At 42.0% G+C, this 18,938-nt stretch overlaps 1 protein-coding gene across 2 annotated transcripts in view; it reads left to right on the top strand.

Moving 5' to 3' along the window:
- The first annotated feature begins 605 nt into the window (after nucleotides 1-605).
- The window catches only part of LOC142560876 (xaa-Arg dipeptidase-like), a 38,958-nt gene continuing 20,625 nt past the window's right edge, over nucleotides 606-18,938 (top strand). The window contains exons 1-2 of one of the 2 annotated variants that reach the window (XM_075673284.1): nucleotides 606-898; nucleotides 14,877-15,084. In XM_075673284.1, coding sequence (XP_075529399.1) covers nucleotides 14,877-15,084 — 208 coding nt within the window. In that variant the 5' untranslated portion in view covers nucleotides 606-898. The remainder of the gene's footprint in view (nucleotides 899-14,876; nucleotides 15,085-18,938) is intronic. The other variant, XM_075673283.1, reaches the window with a different exon arrangement.

Below are 18,938 nucleotides of genomic sequence, written 5' to 3'. Positions count from 1 at the left end.
ATTTCTTTTGTTGTTTGCGTTAAGTATATCATTGCTGTGCTTTATTCGGCTGTCCTTGCTATTGTTACTGGGTCGTGATCATGGTCATGCTCATGTAGTGGCTTTTCCGCCATGGCTGTCAGCATCCCGGATGTTGTCAAAAATTCCGACCTGTTTTGATTGCAAAAAAAGAAAAAAAAGCTGAACCAGCGTCAGAGTGACAGAACTTCACTGACCATAACTAAGGAGATCGGAAACACGAGTATCGAATCACCATGCTTTCAAAAGGCAAATTGTTTGCGCGGCTAAGCGTGATTGACCATGTGGGAAATTGCGCTTGTAATACCACATCCGCCTAGTAATGCCGCAGCAACATCTGTCAACGCTTCTGTGTTTCAGAAAAACATTTTTGTATTTGCTTGTGTGATGCCTTTTTCTTCGGATGACAAACAAAACGACGTTTTCCGCTGATCCGGCTGCGTTCTAGCCTCTGCTGTTTACCCGTTGCGTAGCGTATAAACATCGAACAGGGTGCTTCTGTCGCTTTGACTGCGTGGGCAACCGCTATCTCTTGGCAGGGGCGAGCGGCCTAGATGCTTTATCACCGTTCAGTAGAGTAGTGCCTTTTTGCTGCGGGTGCGTCAATGTAAACGCTCCAGTTTTTGCTTCAGTGTCGTCTGCGAGCATTCGCTTCAAGGGCCACCTGGGCATTCAGCTTGCTATACACTCCACAGGCCACGCAGCAGCTGCGCGTTTACAGCGCGGTTCGCACGTCCCACACACACACACGCACACTCTCTGCTGCAAGCTTGGCCCTTCAGGTTTGCATTTCCCGTGAAGCTTCATTCTGGACGTCAGCCAGCGCTTATCTTCACTAGGCAAACCATTTGATCCTGGCTCAAGGAATACGCCAATAAAGGCAAGTTCTCACTCATTCTATCACTGCAGACATCACTGTATGCAAAAGATTTTGGTACTGCTCTGAGAAAGTTGATGTCGCTCTAACCGATGAATTATCGTAGTGTTTACACGGATTCTTCGATGACTTTCTCAAGGTCACTTATATAATAATTTATTGTGGGTTTTGTTTTATTTTCTTACAATCGAATGATAATCTCCACAAGTTTCCGCACGTCTTTTGTTATGTTTTCCATATTTATGCCTTAAGATATATATTAATATAGAGTGGATGCGTTTTCTCGGGGCATCGCCACTTTGTAAAGTTTCTTATAGAATGTGTTCATGTGCAAGCTACGCATATGAACATTAAAAAAACAGAGAGGTACGCAGAGGATTTTGCTATGGGCACCGTTTTACGAATAGCAGACGCTACAGATTAATTGCAATGCCATTGCGCCACTGAAACCAAACGAGCCATTGCATAACAATAACCAATGCGAAGACGGGACACTCAAATTATCGTTAGGACGAAGCGCCGCTCATAATCAATCAAACCACACGTTACATATCTGAATGTTTCAAGCAGTATGAAAAAACCGAGCCAAACGGGAAGTGAAAGTGAATATAAAAAAAATATCAGGGAAACTTAACGTTGACCTTTATCGTCATGGAACCTGAAGGTATACATAAAAAGAAGACTTTGAGCTCGTTTTGAGCCACCTCAATATAAATAAAGCTGACTGAAAGCAACGCTAACAAGTGACATAGCAATATGCTGCAGCTGTCCACTCCAAAATTAAATTAGAGCAGAGTAGGTGCACTTCTTGCACCCAAGTCTGTGATCATCACACTCTGATTCTCCTCAAAAACTTCATATATATATATATTAAAACAAATGGTTGCAATGAGAACTCGAGCAGGTCTGCGAAGCCTAATCTGAGAGAAGCGATGTGTACCTTATAGGTACCTATAGGTACCTATAACTTAAAGGTATTAAGGAGGCATAAATATTCGTCTCCTTATTGATATCAGTAACCACTGATAGCTAGCTTTCTAATATACGTGCTCCATTTTCAAATTATCATTTTTTTCTCACAGAAATAATTAAATTGTGCGAAAAATTTCCATCCCTAATGGCGTTTGAGATAGCCTAAAGCAATCTTTGGTGCGTCGTTTAAGCTAGAATCTACGTTAGTTGAGCATGATGTCTTAGGTAACGCAAGTACTTGTTCCGAAATTGGAAGCTCTAAGGCGTTAAGCTAGGAGTGAGTGTAGCAACAACACAGTTTGCTTTGTTGAAACGAAGCTGGCCATACATTGGTTGTAGTAAGGCAAAAGACACCACGAAGATAATAGATGCGCTGGGGTCCTTGCATTCGAAAGCAGTACTTCCTGCTTTTTATTACAATAAAACATAGCCGCAGCTTTTACACTAACACGAAACACAAGCTAGGTAAAAGAAAATGAACTCTGGGGTTTTAGGTGCCAGAACCACGATACCATTATGAGGCATGCACGCAACCAATAAATCAATGGCCCCGCAAATTCAATCATAAATCAAAGAAAACAAAGCCATCTGGAGCGTCGCTTAGGTGCTCACAACATACCGCGCATTTTAATTATTAATTCCTAGAGAATGTTGACCATTTCTTTCTTTATTACACGGAAATAAAACCAGTAACCTATAGTAAGCACGATTTACATTAGATTTACACTCAAACACGCACAAAAAATACAGATTATTTTGAAGAGCCCCGTGAATATTTTTTAATAGAAAATAAATGCAAGTGTCCAGAAACGGAAACCACTCAGAAATGGAATCCAAGGTGTCGACCCTCTATGCATTTGAACCGCTTCTCGAAAGGGTGACGTTAGCGAGGTGGGTTGCTCACCGCGTCTGTCAATCATGTGGCTCCTCCATAAAGAATTTAGTCTTAGTAACCTAAACAAATTATATCGTGCAGTACTGATGATGGCCTGTTTGAAAAGCAAGAACGGCATAACGTAAGAGGTGATAGGCGGTTCTTTTCTTTAGTGGTTTATTGTAATCTATTGCAAAAATAAAATACGTGAAGACGAAGAATGTAATAGTGTTACATTGTCTCAGTTTGGTTGGAAATTCTACAATTAACAAACCAGCAAGCGCAGATTTCTTTGTTACGAAGACTTGCTTTTACTGGTAAGGTGAAAGCGTGCTTGTTAAAGAAAAATGTTTTCGCTTGCTGGAAACATACACGTGCTGTAGACATGGAAAATTGCGTCTAGACCAAATAAGTTAAGCAACGCTTTGGATTTAGGGAAAAGTGCAGCAATCAGGGACGTTTGATCGACACTGAATACTCTAACTTGAATCTCGCTTTTCAAAATAAGACGTGTCGACAGTTCCCTTGGAGAAGCCCCGGAACGGCGATTCTCCAACGAGGCTTGTGGTGGCAGAAAGATTGTGAAGCTAGATGCGTAATGCGGTTATTTTACAGCAATACCTGCTGTGGTGTAACTCTGCCAGTCGTTGTGATGTCTACCAGGGCCATCAGTAGAGCCCCAAAATCTTTTATATAAAAAACTACAAAACAATTCGGCAGAACCCATCTCACAATGATTGTTGACGGTAATGAGTCTCAAATTGAATCTATATATCGACACAACCAACCGCCATCATCGAAGCAGGTTATGTGTAAGGCGTGTACTACAGCAGGATCCCTCTTTCGTGCTTCCCTAAGAACACTCGGTGTCATCTAGCGCCGCCACCGCGAAGACTGCGCGTTGCTCCGAAACACATGGCGTACCAGTGCGTTGCAACGTTGAGAAACACGCCGTGCGGCAACCGAGCTCCTCTCTCGTGTTTCTTACTGGACGCGCTGCGCCATGTTGACACGTGTGCTTGCTTATCTTTATCGGGCGACCATGTTCCAGCGCCTAACAAATGTCATCGCACAGCGCAGGACGCGCCTACATGTATCGGAAGTTTCTGGAATGTTATCGATGGTCCCATCCGATGTCTGTCACCGAACCTTGCGTAATCTGACGCGAATAGTGTCGAAATTTGTGGAAAACACGTGGGTTCCAGGGATTAGTCTGGGACGTTCGACGACTGATGTATAAAAGCCGACGCGCTTGACGCACTGATCAGATTTTCGACGATCGCCGATTGTGTTCGCCGTTTTCGTTGAGCATTGAGTGTATACTGTTTTTTTCTGGGCACAAGTTCGCCCAATAATGTTAGTTACGCCATCGACAGTTTAGTTGCTGTGTCCTCAGCCGTCACTACTACGTGATAATATAGTGTGTCTGACAAGAAGTCCGCGCGTGACCTCCGAGACGAAAAGCATAGCTCGTCCTTGCCTACGAGTGCTTAGGAATATTCCATCGCTCGCCTCACATTCACTGGCACATACTCATTGACACAAATTGACGAGATGTTTATTGAAGAGCGGCACTTACACAGTGCATTCATGGCACAGCTCGTGAAATACGTTAGCTTGAAGGGCGTTCATTGAATAACGGCACATAACCAAGGTATTTTTTCTTCAAGAACTCTTGTGACATGGGTTCGATTGCGCTCAGCAATGCAGACATTTACGGGATCTTTACCGTCATAGTAGGAGGGCACATTCCAAGTGGCGCATACCTACTTAGCTAAGTTGGCATCAAATACGTTCATCGAAGAGTGGCACACACTTAATGGCACCTAGGCAGATACCTAAGATGGCATGAATGACATTCATTGAATACCAGCGCAGACTGAGTGGCACATACCTAGTGATCCGACTCGGAGTCAAAGAGTTTTTTTGACCTACCCTGACCTACCCAGTCCCGCATCCACAGTCACCCATGTCGGCATACTGCCACATACTCAGTGAGCCTAGTTGGTCCGACGGTTGGCTTCGAACCCCGTTCCCTCAGCACAGCTGCGCCGCCCGTTCGACCACGGACTATTGTGCCGCGAGGATTCTCACTTATGACTGCGGTAATCTAGGATTCTCTCATGTACTTTTTTTTCATATCTATTGCGGCAAGTTTGCATCCGATGCACTCACTACGCTGTCAAAAGGACAATACGTGTCACTTTAAGGATACCAAACAGCACAATTTGTATCAGTAGAAACCTACAAAATTAGCCAGCATAGTTTCCACTAAAATGGTGGCAATGACAAACGCCTAATCAATCGAGGGCATCAGTTGGGATGAAATTCTGTTTGGTCAAAGATGGTCTTTACTTGAACAATGCTTCTAATAAACTGTACTCACGGAGAAACAATGGGCTAAACATTGTGGCCCAACTTTCGTGTCTTTCAAAAATTGTGTACATCAATTAATAAAAACATATCAAAGAACACATCATCTTCGTTTAGCACAAACAAATATCGAACGGTATGCGCATTCAAATTAAAGTTATTTTCAGTGTCTTCTTTAACATGGACTTGAATAAATACTACACCTTTACAACTGCATGATAGAAGAATTCTCTGTCGTTTCCGATACGTCGCAAAAGTGGCAATTTGCAGGAGACAGAACAGTACCTTTTTTTATGCAACCAAATTTAGGTAACGTTTCTGTGTGCAATATATAGAAAATTGATCTCTCGCATGGCGAAACAGGCATCTTGCACTCTGGCCTAATTATGTCGTGGCCCGCGATACCGGAGAAATCAGAACCCTAAAGTAGGTTCTGAAAGAGCTTGAATAAAACACTTTTGAACAGCCATTTCCTTGATACTGCGTAGACATTTTCAACGGGAAAACGCACCAAAGAAAATGCACCGCCAGATAAATTTCATACATAAAATCCAACAAGGAACTTCACAATACCGTGGATCCACCACTAGGTTGGGTAGAGCATTGGCTGGGTTAACTTGCATGGAGTATGAGAACATTGGATGTTAAGTGTCAATGGAAAAAGACGAAGCGGCAAACTATCTGTTGCAAAAAAATACACTATACCAAGCCGAACAGTGAATACAGACATAAAGATGTTATCTCGCCCCATAGGTTCGAAAGTAGAAGAGCACACAAAAGTGGCAAATGCATTCTGGAAACGTTGCATATACGTCCTCGCACAGTGAAGGATCTGTCATGTGTGGTACATTCTTGTAGCCACGAACAGATGACAAGCCGTTGCCCGTGCACACATAGAAAGACGGTGTGGAATAAAATTATTAGCAAAGTGCTAGGGGGCCCGTACTCGCGCTCGGCAGTGATGTGCACTGAGGTTACATGCTTCTAAAGGAACACCAAGGTATTGTGGTGGCCGGAATGTCCATTTAATACGAGCCTACTGACTTGGCGTAAAACCCCACAAATCAAATGAAATTCCCAAGCTTTTAGATGAATTAATCCGGACGTCAGAGCCATTTTAAACCGATGAGTCAAGGATTGGACCTTATGATGGTAGATTTTTCTCACAGAAGAAGGCAAGATCATCTGTGTCGACCAATACATTGAATTCGTTACCCAAGGTGTTAAAACCCTGACTGTCCCTACACGGTGGAGGGCTAATATAAAATGGCTTCAGATGAAGGGCAAACAGAAGTCGTGATAATGGTCACTCTTGTCTCACAGATGAAAGTAGGAGTACTACTTGTGTTAACAATGATGGGAGCATAATGGTTAGAACAGCACATGCTAGCTCCTTTAAAATGAATCGTCTCAACGTTTACATATATCTTCTATAACTTGGAACAGGAAAGAGCGGTTCATAACGCAATCAAAAACTCTCGCTAGAGCCATCGGAAGTAGCGCGAAATGTTCAGGGTAGGAATGCCCCAATTGGAGAATTGTACGCACAAGGCAAAAGTTAGTCTATGTGGAACAGTCTCTTCAACCATACTTGTGATGAGGCGTAATTACAATTAGCATCGCCTAATTACATAAGCCCTTGCATTGCTGAACGCCCATTAGATAAAACACTTCCATAAATTTTGTATTCCACATTCAACAGCGTAATGGGCCTGAAACCGTCTGCATAACAAAAGTTTTCATTTTGTCATTACATTTTGGGCCACTCAGCCGATGTTCTCGCTGTAGGGTATCTTCCTGATTTTTTGTGTAGAATTAAGGTAGCTGTAGACCTTTGTAGATATTATCCAAGGTATTTACGTAAGCGTTTTGTACTTCTTGATTACGCAATGCCTTTATGACTGCTAGTATCTCTAGTGAATCAAGTGCCTATTCGTAATCTATTAAAGCAATATAGAGAGGCTTATTGTACTCTCCAGATCTCTCGATTACCTGATTGACGACATGGATGTGACCTATCGTAGAGTATCCCTTCCTGAAATCTGCCTGTTTCTATGGTTGACTAAAGACCAGTGTTCCCTTATCCTATTGGACATTATTTTGGTGAATGTTTTATATAATACTGAAAGTCGGGTAATGGGGCTAAATTTTTTTATTCTTTAACGTCTCCCTTTTTGTGGATTAGCATAATGTTGGCATTCTTCCAGTTCTCGAGGACCCTTGAAGTCGATAACAGTTCGTTTAAAGGGCCGGTAGTTTTTCAAGCATTAGGTCACCTCCATCAAATTAAATCGACTGCTAGTCCATCTTCTCCAGCCGCTTTTCTCCGTTTTATGTCTTGCATGGCCCTTCTAACTTCATCGCTAGTTATCGAAGGAACCTCTCTAACATGTTAATTACTTCTTCGAATGGAGGTATAGTGGGCGCTCGGAGTATTGTGCTGGCCAGTATGGAATTCTGCCGCTGCTCTTACTATCACAACAAATTAGCTGGTGATATTAGCCTGCTTATCTTTTAGTACATACATCTTGATTTTTCCAATGCCAAGTTCCCTAGTCAGTGATTTGAGGCTGCGTCTATTTTTCACCACGCGATAATACGCACGTCTTTCTCCAGTAAGATTGCTTTTATTTACCAAAGTGTTTCTACTCATTTTGTGCAAATAACTCAATGCTTGGCCGATCACAATAATGGCTAAGCACCACAAGTACAGAAGAAACAACGACACTAACTTATCCTATCGCTCGCTTGCTTCACATTTTTACGAAATGGCGCTGAGGTCGCCTTTTGAAGAATAGCCTGGGGCCTATTAATAGGGTTCCTCATAGAGGAAAGACGCGCACATGCAACAGTAGAAACGTAATTAATTGTTTTGTTAGACACGAGGGGTTGAGTTCGTATAGAGTAGAAGAGGAAGGAAGTCCAAGTTTGCCATTTCAGCACTGGGAGGCGGAACATTCGCAAATGAATTCTCGAGGAGAATTCTTGATATTACTCCAATACTTGAGGCAGAATTATTAATGCGGAAGCAGTACATGCCCCATGAGGCAGAAAATGCGGCGTCATCAAGAGATGGTACCAAAATTGACTGACAGTGCAAAGAATAAAAACACGTCAAAAATGCTCGGATTGACGCAACATTTCTGAGGTTGGTTCCTGTAAACAAACTAAACTAATTGTGTTGAACAGAAAATTTAGTAAATTTTGGTTAGAATTGAACCCGGGCCTCAGGGGCGCAAGAAGAGCACGCTTCTCCAAGGCCAGGAATGCTCCACGGTTCTTGGGTGAGTAAAAATTAAGGTGCCTAGTAGATGCGTCATTGCTCAGTTCACGTTTATACGCTCTTCGCCGGCAAGCGAGCACGTTAAGGCGCTTGGCGGGTTTAGATTTGGCCTTACCGAGCCACAGTTGGAACACAGGCTAGAGCTTGCGCTGACAAGGAACGTGCGAAAAGAAAATTCATCAAAGGGACTATAATGCTTTAGCATTCCTACACTTATCCAGTCTTAAGTGTCTCTGTCGAAATTTCAGCAAATATTTTAGCTCTTTAAGAAGTTCCCGTAAATTCTTCGACAGCTGTAATACAGGCGCGCTCAAGTTACTTTTGTGTTTCAGTGCATAAAGGAATGTTCTGTTAAAACAAGCAACTGCAACAGCAGCGCATCCTTACGGCGAGATTGATGGCGGATATCTGCAAATCGGCGTCATTCTGGAAATGAATTCTAAGTGGATACGCCTTTCAACCTGAATCGCTACAATTAGTTAGTTGCAATGTGCGCTGTAAGTAATTAATTGAGTAAATAATTAATTTTTGTTACTTTTCGAATGTGTGTTTCGATTTTTCCTGCTAGTAATATCCGCCTCTTCGAATAATGCAGCTCAGGGACATGAATTATGCAATCTGCCACAGGCGATTTTTGAAAATGCCCTAACCATAACATAATTTTTGAAAATGCCATAATGACCACCCCTTATTTCACCAGCTATTGCGCCACTGCGTCGCGTTGCGGGCGAAATTGAAATTTAAAAAAAGTAGCACTTTCGCGGATTGCACAATGCGCTGTTCGTTATATGATGCGAGTACAATAGCCACTTCCCGGCAAAGTCTAGATGATGACGTCGGGTTTTATATAGCTTATGATAAAAGGAACGAGATGTCAATGGGCAGCGTGCTTTGAAAGGCTAATACCAGAAAATGTGACTGGTAGGTCCTACTGGCTTGTCTAGCTCTCTTTCACCACTTCAAAAAAGGTAACCCTGTTCACTAAATTTTTGTCACTTCTGGACCGACAGAAGTTACCCGGTGTGGCAATTATTGCGTTTTCGCTTCCCTGTTAGCCGTCATTTGAGACATTAAAGGAAACCTCGTTCGGGGGCAAGAAACAAAAAACTAGGAAGAAACCGGGCGAAAGAAGGAAGAACGAATACAGAGCGCTTTCCAGCCGGAGCTTGCCGCAGCTTCGGTATAGAGCATCAGGAAACCGCTTAATGCAAGAAATACCCAAGATGATCCTGTTGAGCTAAGCAGCTAGACGTATAAGTTTCTTTACAGAGCTGTCTAGAAAAGATACATGAACAAAAGTGCTAATGACAATCAAATGGTGATGATCGGCATCACGAAAGTATGCGCAGAAGACGCTGTGTGGTGTACCTATGGAAAGAGGCACGTGAATTGTATAGGAAAAGGAAATGTCACCTAACATATATTCGTATATATAGCTGTCGTATAGCATATTTTCACGTGGTGGTGACATTGAATAACACAGTAGCAATACTATGAACGACAAAACTAACTTTTATTGCGCGAACCTGTGCCCACAAAACAGGCTACACTTATAGCACAACGATAGCGGCGAACACGGTCGGCGATCGTTGAAAATCTAATCAGCGGGTCAAGCGCGTCGGCTTTATACAGCAGCCGTCGAACGTTCCAGACTAATCGTGGGGACCCGCGTGCCTTCCACAAAGTTCTACACCATTCGCGTCACGCGATGAAATCAGATAACACAAGGTTCAGCGACAACAGACAGTGGATAGAAGCATCGATAACTTCCCAGAAACTTCGGATACATGCAGGCGCGTCCCGCGCTCTGCGATAACATTTGTTAGGCGGCGAAACGTGGTCGCCCGATAAATATAAGTACACGTCTCAATATATACGACAGCTTCACCTCGTATATTCAAGTTGGAGGTTCAGGACATGAGACAAAAATAGAAGCATTATTCTGTACCTGTAGCATCAAAAAGAAAAATCATTTGCCCGCTTCAAAACTCAATAACAGCATAGCCTGTAGATTGCATTTTTTCGTCGCGCTTAAAATATGTAGTGAAAAAGTTGACAGTCGCTTTAGCACGCTCTAAAGAGCATGACGGTGAAAGCTTTCGCGCCCACGAGAAATTCATTAAATTACTTTGACATTCTCATTCGAATAAATTGTTACTGCCAATTGCTTTCTTTTTGCTTCTTTTTCTCTTTCATCATCATCATCAGCCTATTTTTATCCCCACTGCAGGAAGAAGGCCTCTCCCTGCGATCGCCAATTACCGCTGTCCTGCCCCAACCATTTTGAACTCGCGCTTGCGAATTTCCTAATTTCATCAGCCCGCCTAGTTTTCCGCCATCTTCGACTGCGCTTCCTTTCTGTTGGCACCCATTCCGTAACTCTAATGGACCACCGGTTAACTATCCTACGCAATACATGGCCTGCCCAACTCCTTTTTTAACTCTTTATGTCAATTAAATTACCGCCTATCAGTTTTCGCGCTCTGATCCAGGCACAGCTCTCTCTTCGTGTCTGTTAACGTTGCTCATCTTGTAATTAGGGGAGCTACGGCGCTATAAACACACTTAAAACCGAAAAAAGCGAGTCCTGTCCCGTTCACTTCTACTTGAGTTCTTCATGTTTCGCAGTAAACCCCCTAATTTTAAAATGTACTCTCATCAACGAGCCCGATTTGCCGCTCTAGTCTTCACCTTACGCCAAACATTTTTCATTATATCGCTCTTTGCGTGGTCCTTGCCTTGTTCTCGAGCTTCATGGCCAAACTCCAAGTTTCTGCCCCATACGTTGGCACAGGTAGGATTCAGTGATTCTACGCCTTTATTTTCAATGTCAGTGACAAGCTCCCACTAAGGATCTGGCAATGCCTGCCGTACGCACTCCAACCCCTTTTTATTCTGTAAATTCGCTTGTCATGTTCAGGGTCCAGTGTGAGTAATGGATTTAGATCAACGTGCCCTTGTACAGAATCTGACTGGCAATCGTGAACGCTTGTTCTCTGGCCATTGTCTTTGTCTTCTCAATATTAAACTTCAACCCCACTCTGACACTTTTTTCTGTGAAAGACCTCAATCATTTGTTGTGATTCGTCCCCAGTGTTGCTGAACAGGCCAATGTCATCTGCAAACCGAAAGTTGCTGAGATATTCGCCATTGATCCTCACTCTTAAGCCTGCCCAGTTAAATTGCTTGAATACACCTTCCAAGCATGCAGTGAAGAGCATTGGAGAGATTGTGCCTCCTTTCTTTCTTTATATGCATCTTTCGACTTCTATTGTGGATAATAAAGGTACCTGTGGAATCTTTGCAGATATTTCGAAGACATTCACATCATATATGCCTTCTGTACTCCTTGCTTACGCTATATTTCTATGACTGCTGGTATCTCTCCTGGATCAAATTCATTTCAGTAATGCATGAAAGCCAAAGAAAAGGTTGATTGTACTCCGCAGCTTTCTCAATTACCTGATTGATGGCATGGACGTGTTTCATTATAGAATATCCCTTACTGAAGCAAGCCTGTTCATTTGGTTGACTGAAGTCAAGTGTTACTTTCATTCTGTTGAAAAAAAAAAAACAACTGGGTCAATATTTACTGGTCGCCTAGACATCACCACTGGTTAATGGCACGTTAGAACGGTCGCGGCGACTCCATGAAGACCATTATTTAAGACACATGGGCAGGTTCACTGAATTATTTCTTCAAAACTTATTGTAACACTTTCATCGATGAGGCTAGATGAGGCTTTCCGTCGGTCTGGTTCTCCACTTATTTCATACTGTGCAAGATTATTCCTTCATGGATCTATTCAGAAGGCCGAAGCACTTCAGCACAGACCCTTGCAAATATGTTACTTCTACGTATAATATGCTATTTCGTTTTCTTTGTGCATGTGCATGTATCCTCCGGACAGTTCTGTTCTATTACCAGTGATTGATATGCACTGTTTTTCTTTTTTAATGGTTTTAGTTGTATGTATACAGCTAACTGTATCAGGTTGTATCATTAAAAACTAGATATGCGCCTGACATTGTAGCTGCTACTACATATATGACTATGGGCCTACACTAGCCTTTGGCTACAGGCCCAACAGTTCCTTTCTACAAATTATTATCAATGAAAAATAAACTGAATTGATTTGAATTGAATTGAAAAATTGAATAGCTGCAAAGGCTTGTATATATGGTGCCTTTTGTTTTCTTGTAGCGCAGGCAGAATGAGAGGGACATCAAAAGGTAATTTAGAAGAACGCACAGCGCTAACTTTGAATAACAGATTTATTTCCAGTTCTCGCAAGCATACTTGTACTACCCAGAGCGCCATAAGAGACGTGTACATTGCTTCGCACATGTGACCAAAATCACGAAAACCCTACGCACACACTTTTGTGGCTACACTGATTATCTAAAAGGGCGTCTGTTCAACTAGAACAGAGACAATCGAGCTGTTTTATTGATAAAGAAATTCATGCTGTACTGGCCCAAGCGCTTGAGTTTCGGCGCCATAACACCAGACTGTCGTCCAATTTTCCGACCCGTGAACCATCGAAGGCTTTCGCCTTAAGGAAGAATGAGCACGGATTTATTCGCACTGTAGACAGAAGCGATACACATTAGGTGCCGCAAACACGTTCGCACTTACCTGCTAAGCACCTAGGAATGTAGTGGCATATCGCAAGAGTAATCTGATTATGATGAGCCCATCTTGCTATCATATTGATGTAAGTGTAATGAAAGCGCACCTTGTGCGACATCGACGACATTCAAGCAGGCGATGAAAGTGAGCGGCGTTATAAAGTAAAACGCGTGCAGCGTAACACAGGAGGGTGTCGAGAGGTTTTAGATTACAATTAATAAGATAATATGTTGGGAATATGCTGCTCAATGAGTGATCACAGGTGCTTCTTATCGCTGAGCCATACAAATGAGGGAAAACATAGATTGCTTGTGAAGAAAAAAAAACAAGAAAGTGCAACTATAAGCATAAAATTTCCTAACACAATGAATGCTCCCATTCCGTTTCATTTCTTGTTTCAGTTCTTTCCAAAAAGTAAAGCAGAAGACTTGTTTCGAAATTTCGGCATATTGCCCGCGAAAACCACGATATGGTTATGAGGCGCACCCTAATGGGAAACTGCGCATGAATTTCGACCACACGCGGTTCTCTAACGTGCATCCAATGCACGGGACACGCGCATTTTTACTTTCGCCCCCATCGAAATGTGGCGACCATGGCCTGGATTCGATTCGGCACCCTGGGGTTTAGCGACGCTACCCCAAAGCACTACGCCACCATGGCAGATAAGTAGAAACACCAGGACTAGGACAAAAAGTCGGTGTTCTAGCCGCTTGGCAAAGGCATTGCCCCTATTGTTTTTCGCAGCAGACATTTTGCGTGCATCGGTCAGATATATATAAAGTGACAAACGCGCTTATAAATAACGTAGACATATTGATAAACAATGCGTCATTTCTTAGATTATTCGCACAAAACAGAGTTCTACACATGATCACATACTGATATGGCCTAGTGAAGTATCTTTACAGACAAAAAAAGTGAATTTCAGAAATATATGTAAAAGTAGAGTGCGGAAAAGAATTCCGCGCTTAAAAGGGAACGAGGAATACTAATAATGACAAACATTTATTTTTATTCAGTCACATAAGCAATGAAATAAGCTCACGAATTTCAGTGCACAATAGGGTTTTATAATTGTTCCCTTTTCTAAGATTGAGAAACAGGACTCAGAGTCGACACTGCAGCCTACATTTTGCGTGATTAGTTCGCGCAAAAGCCACGGTCAAAGTTTCGCTCTCAAATGTCGTCCTTCAGGCTTGGTTAGACTATAGATATCAAGAAATCCTGTGCACCTTCGTTTTAGGCTATTTTGATGTTTCGCAGAGATGGTAAATTCATTATGTTGAAGACGTTCCTGTTATGCGTTTAGTATAACTTGTTGCTCGATATCCTTTACAAAAGCAGCCAAATCTACGCATCTATATAACGCTGCCACTTTGACTTTGTTACTTTACAGTTCAAAAATAGAAATCTGAGTCAATGAAATTCAGTAAAGATGTAACGGTAAATGTGAGAGAAATGCGCTAAGATTACGTCGCACCTCTTTGAGGCAGCGCATCCATGATTCAAACAACGTTCATCGCATTGCAATAAGTTGTTCAGGATGTCATTGGACACTTGTCCTGTCTCTACGAGAAGGCAAGTGCACCTGGCTGTAGTCCAGGTGCACCGGTAATACCACAATATATATATATATATATATATATATATATATATATATATATATATATATATATATATATATATATATATATATATATATATATATATATATTTATATATATAAATATATATATATATATATATATACATACAACCGGCTTCGCACAATTGACGCATATTCACTGTGTCTCGCTTCGATATTCCTAATGCTGACACATTAAAATGTTTATGTCTTCTTCAGATGGAAACGTATGCCTGCATCGTTGAAGCTGCCATTAATTCAAGAGCTGACACGCTGACCTTACTGGGGCAGTACCTGTGGCGCAATCCAGAACTCGCCTTTGCCGAGGTCAAAGCCCATGACTACATCAGCAGTTACCTTGAGAACGAAGGATTCAAAGTGGCCCGAAACTACGTGCTCCCCACGGCTTTTCGGGCTCAGTTTGGAGGTGAGATTGCTACTCTGGTAAGATTGCTCCTCCGTACCATTACATTTTCCCGTTCGTCAAGGTTGTGCACACTTGCGATTTGGCTGTCCTGAGAGTCGTAGGAATTCAGATTTCACTATTACGCCGAAGTATTCTCATCATAAGAAAGGTGTAAGCCAATTATACATAGTGTTCTACCAAGCACAACAGCGTGATTGAACATACTGACAGTCAGCTATATAATTCTGCTAACTTCATTCGTAATTAATTTTATTCATTTCGAAATACTGTCAATCCGCTAGAGAAGATTGTTACAGGAGTGGGAACCAAATACCAACATTACAAGAGCATAGGTACGAATATAAAAAAGAAAGAATTCCAAAAACACGAGCAACTGTCTGATTTTCATGGGAACATTTGTAGTATATATATATATATATATATATATATATATATATATATATATATATATATATATATATATATATCTATGCACACACACATAGAATATACACCATTAAAATACTGTGGTTTCAAATGAGAAGAACACAGGAACGGACGAGGCAAATCAACGTTAAATGAAAAGCCTACAGATGGACGTAAGTGGCTAGTATTAGGAGCTTGGGAGCTCCGGTGATGATCATCATCATTATCACCCTGGCTACGCCCACTGCAGGGCCAGGGCCTCTCCCATACTTCTCCAACTACCCCGGTCATGTGCTAATTGTGGCCATGTTGTCCCTGCGAGCTTCTTCATCTCATCCGCCCACCTAAATTTCTGCCACCCCTGCAACGTTTCCTTCTCTAATAAAAATAAAATTCTTCCTCTTCTTTTTCTTCTTGGAATCCAGTCCGTAACCCTTAACGACCACCGGTTATCCTCCCTCCTTGTTAAATACCCTGCCCATGCCCATTAATTTTTCTCGATTTACACTAAGATGTCTTGAACTCGCCTTGGTTCGCTCAGAGAATCTGCTCTCTTCTCATCCCTTTACGTTACACCCGTCATTCTACTTTCCATAGCTCGTTGCGTCGTCTTCAATTTAAGCAGAACCTTCTTAGTAAGCCTCCAGGTTTCTGCCCCATACGTGAGCACTGGTAAGACACTGCTGTTATACACTTTTCTCTATAGGGATAATGTCAAGCTGCTGTTCATGATCTGAGAATGCCGGCCAAACGCACCACAGCACATTCTTATTCTGATTATTTCAGTCTGATGATCTGGATCCGCGGTCACTGCCTGCCCTAAGCAGATGTATTCTCTCACCACTTCCAGTGCCTCGCTACCTATCGTAAACTGCTGTTCTCTTCCGAGACTGTTATACATTACTTTAGTTTTCTGCAGAATAATTTTGAACCCAACCTTCCGCTTTGCCTGTTCAGGTCAGTGAGCATGCATTGCAATTGAACCCCTTAGTTACTAAGCAAGGCCATATCATCAGCGAATCTAAAGTTACTAAGGTATTCTCCATTAACTCTTATCCCCAATTCTTCCAAATCCAGGTCTCCGAATACCTGCCTGCCTGATGCCCTACTTTATTGGCATTTTTTGCTTTTGTTTTGGAGGACTATGGCGGCTGGAGAGGCTCTATAGATATGTTCCAGTATTTTTATAAGCTCTCTACAAAAGCTTAAATTTACCCGCCATGTCACCTGTAAATATTAGTATCAGGTCCACTCGGACATTTCATATTTACTTTTATCCTTTTTTTCTCGAACTCTTTTCTGGAATCTTTTAATCCCATTCCCCATCCCTGTACAGAGTAGCATGCCAGCAGTTATATACGCGCCGGCAAAATTCTCTGTTTTTCCAATAAAGAGCCCTCTCTCTCTCTCTCTCTCATGCGGCTCATCTACACCCTGATTCCGTAATGCCTGCATGACTGCTGTGGTTTCGACTGAATCAAACGCTTTTTCGTAATCAATGAAAGCTATATATAAAGGTTGGTTATATTCCGCACATTTCTCTATCACCTGTTAGATAGTGTCAATAGTGGGATATTGTGAATAGTGTGATAGTGATAGCCCACCTCTTATGTAATACCCCTAACCGGGGTCTTTAAGGTAATAAAGTGAAGTGAACTTAATATGGTCCATTGTTGAGTAGCCTTTACGAAATCCTGTGTTGTCCCTTGGTTGACAGGAGTCTCAGGTGTTCCTAGTTGTATTTGCGATTACCTTAGTAAATACTTTATAGACAACGGACAGTAAACAGATCGGTCTATAATTTCTCAAGTCTTTAGTGTCCAGTTTTTTAAGGAATAAGATTGTATTAGCGTTCTTCCAAGATTGCGGTACGCTCGAGGTGATGAGGCATTGCGTATACGAGGTGGCCAGTTTTTCTAGAACAATCTACCCACCATCCTTCAGCAAGTCTGCTGTAACCTGATGTTCATCAGCTGCCGTGACCCTTTGCATAGCTCCCAAGGCTTTCTATACTTCTTCCGGCGTTATTTGTGGCATGTCAAATTCCTCTAGACTATTCCGTCTTACATTATCTTCGTGGGTGCCACTGGTACTGTGTAAATCTCTATAGAACTCCTCAGCCACTTGAACTATCTTATCCATATTAGTAATATGGAGTTCCGGTGTGATGTCTGCAATTCTCTCAAGAAACCTTTCCAGTGTTGTCTGGGCTACAGTATGTGGGTCAAGCGCATTACAGTCCCTTATTACTTGAGGAAAAAATGAAAAACGGAATCTATTGCTGGTGCAAAAATATTGTTTAAACATTTGGTCATGTTTCTGGCGCGTTTCCACGTTTTCTTTAGCAGTAGCAAAGTATACTGCTAAAGGTTTTAAAATGGCTGTTTAACAATTGATAATAGAATTTCAGACAACGCATTTTGGATCTGTTAACAAGCGCAGATAACTTCGCTGGGCACAGTAGCTTAGTAGGGGAATCACTTCGCTTGTAGCTGTTAAAGATAAATCCTGTTACTTTGCGCTGTACGGCTTCCAGCATAGAAATGTTGGTTTTTGTGTAGCGGAACACATTGTACTCGCATATTCCAGCATTGGCCAAACAAACGTCATGTACGATAAGCGTTTTGTATCTGTGGTAGCGTAACGTTGTGTTCGTTTGAGGAAAAACAAGTTCATTGCTTTTTTCCTCACCTGTTGCACAGGTACAGCCCAGCTGAGATCAGATGAAATCAAAAGCCCCAAATATTTGTACTGAGTCACTGTACGAAAGGAGACACCGTCAGTGATATATGGAAATAATAGTTTACTTTTTTTTTCTTGCTTATGTTTATTACAGCCATTTCTTTAGGATTAACTACAATCCGCCAGTCTCGGCACCCCTGAGCTGCATTATGCAGGGAATCGTTAAGGGCGATTTGCTCGCTAATATCTTTAATCTCACTGTAAAGCATGCAGTCGTCTGCCAATAACGAAATTTTAACGTTTGCTATTTCATAAATAGCATCAATATATAACGTAAACAAGAGAGGTGCCTGAACAGATCTCTGTGAGATACCCGAAAGGACCTTGACTGTGTCGGAGTTAAGTCCCTTATATTGCACGAGCTGGTAGCGATTTGAAAGGTAGTCGCTTATCCATTCAATTATTGGACCATTACCAAGTTTTTCTGTGAGTTTACTGATAAGTTTAGAGTGAGAGACATGGTCGAAGGCCTTGGAAAAGTTTATAAAAATTAGGTCGTATTGTGATTATTCATTTTTTGGTAGCCCAAAGTCATGTAACGCCTCTACGAGTTAGGTGACGATAGACAGTCCACTTCTGAATCCGTGCTGAGCGCCTTGTCCTGTCTCTATTCCTTCTTGTGTGCCGTCACTATTGGCGCTTCACCTATTGAAAGATATGCACCAACTAGCCCCACAACGTGTTTTATTGAGAAGGGGAGATCAGAT

Source organism: Dermacentor variabilis, chromosome 10 (genome assembly GCF_050947875.1).
Source record: "Dermacentor variabilis isolate Ectoservices chromosome 10, ASM5094787v1, whole genome shotgun sequence".
Lineage (NCBI taxonomy): Eukaryota > Metazoa > Arthropoda > Arachnida > Ixodida > Ixodidae > Dermacentor > Dermacentor variabilis.
Note: the sequence above shows the minus strand (reverse complement) of the source record. Positions and strands in the feature narration are given on the sequence as shown.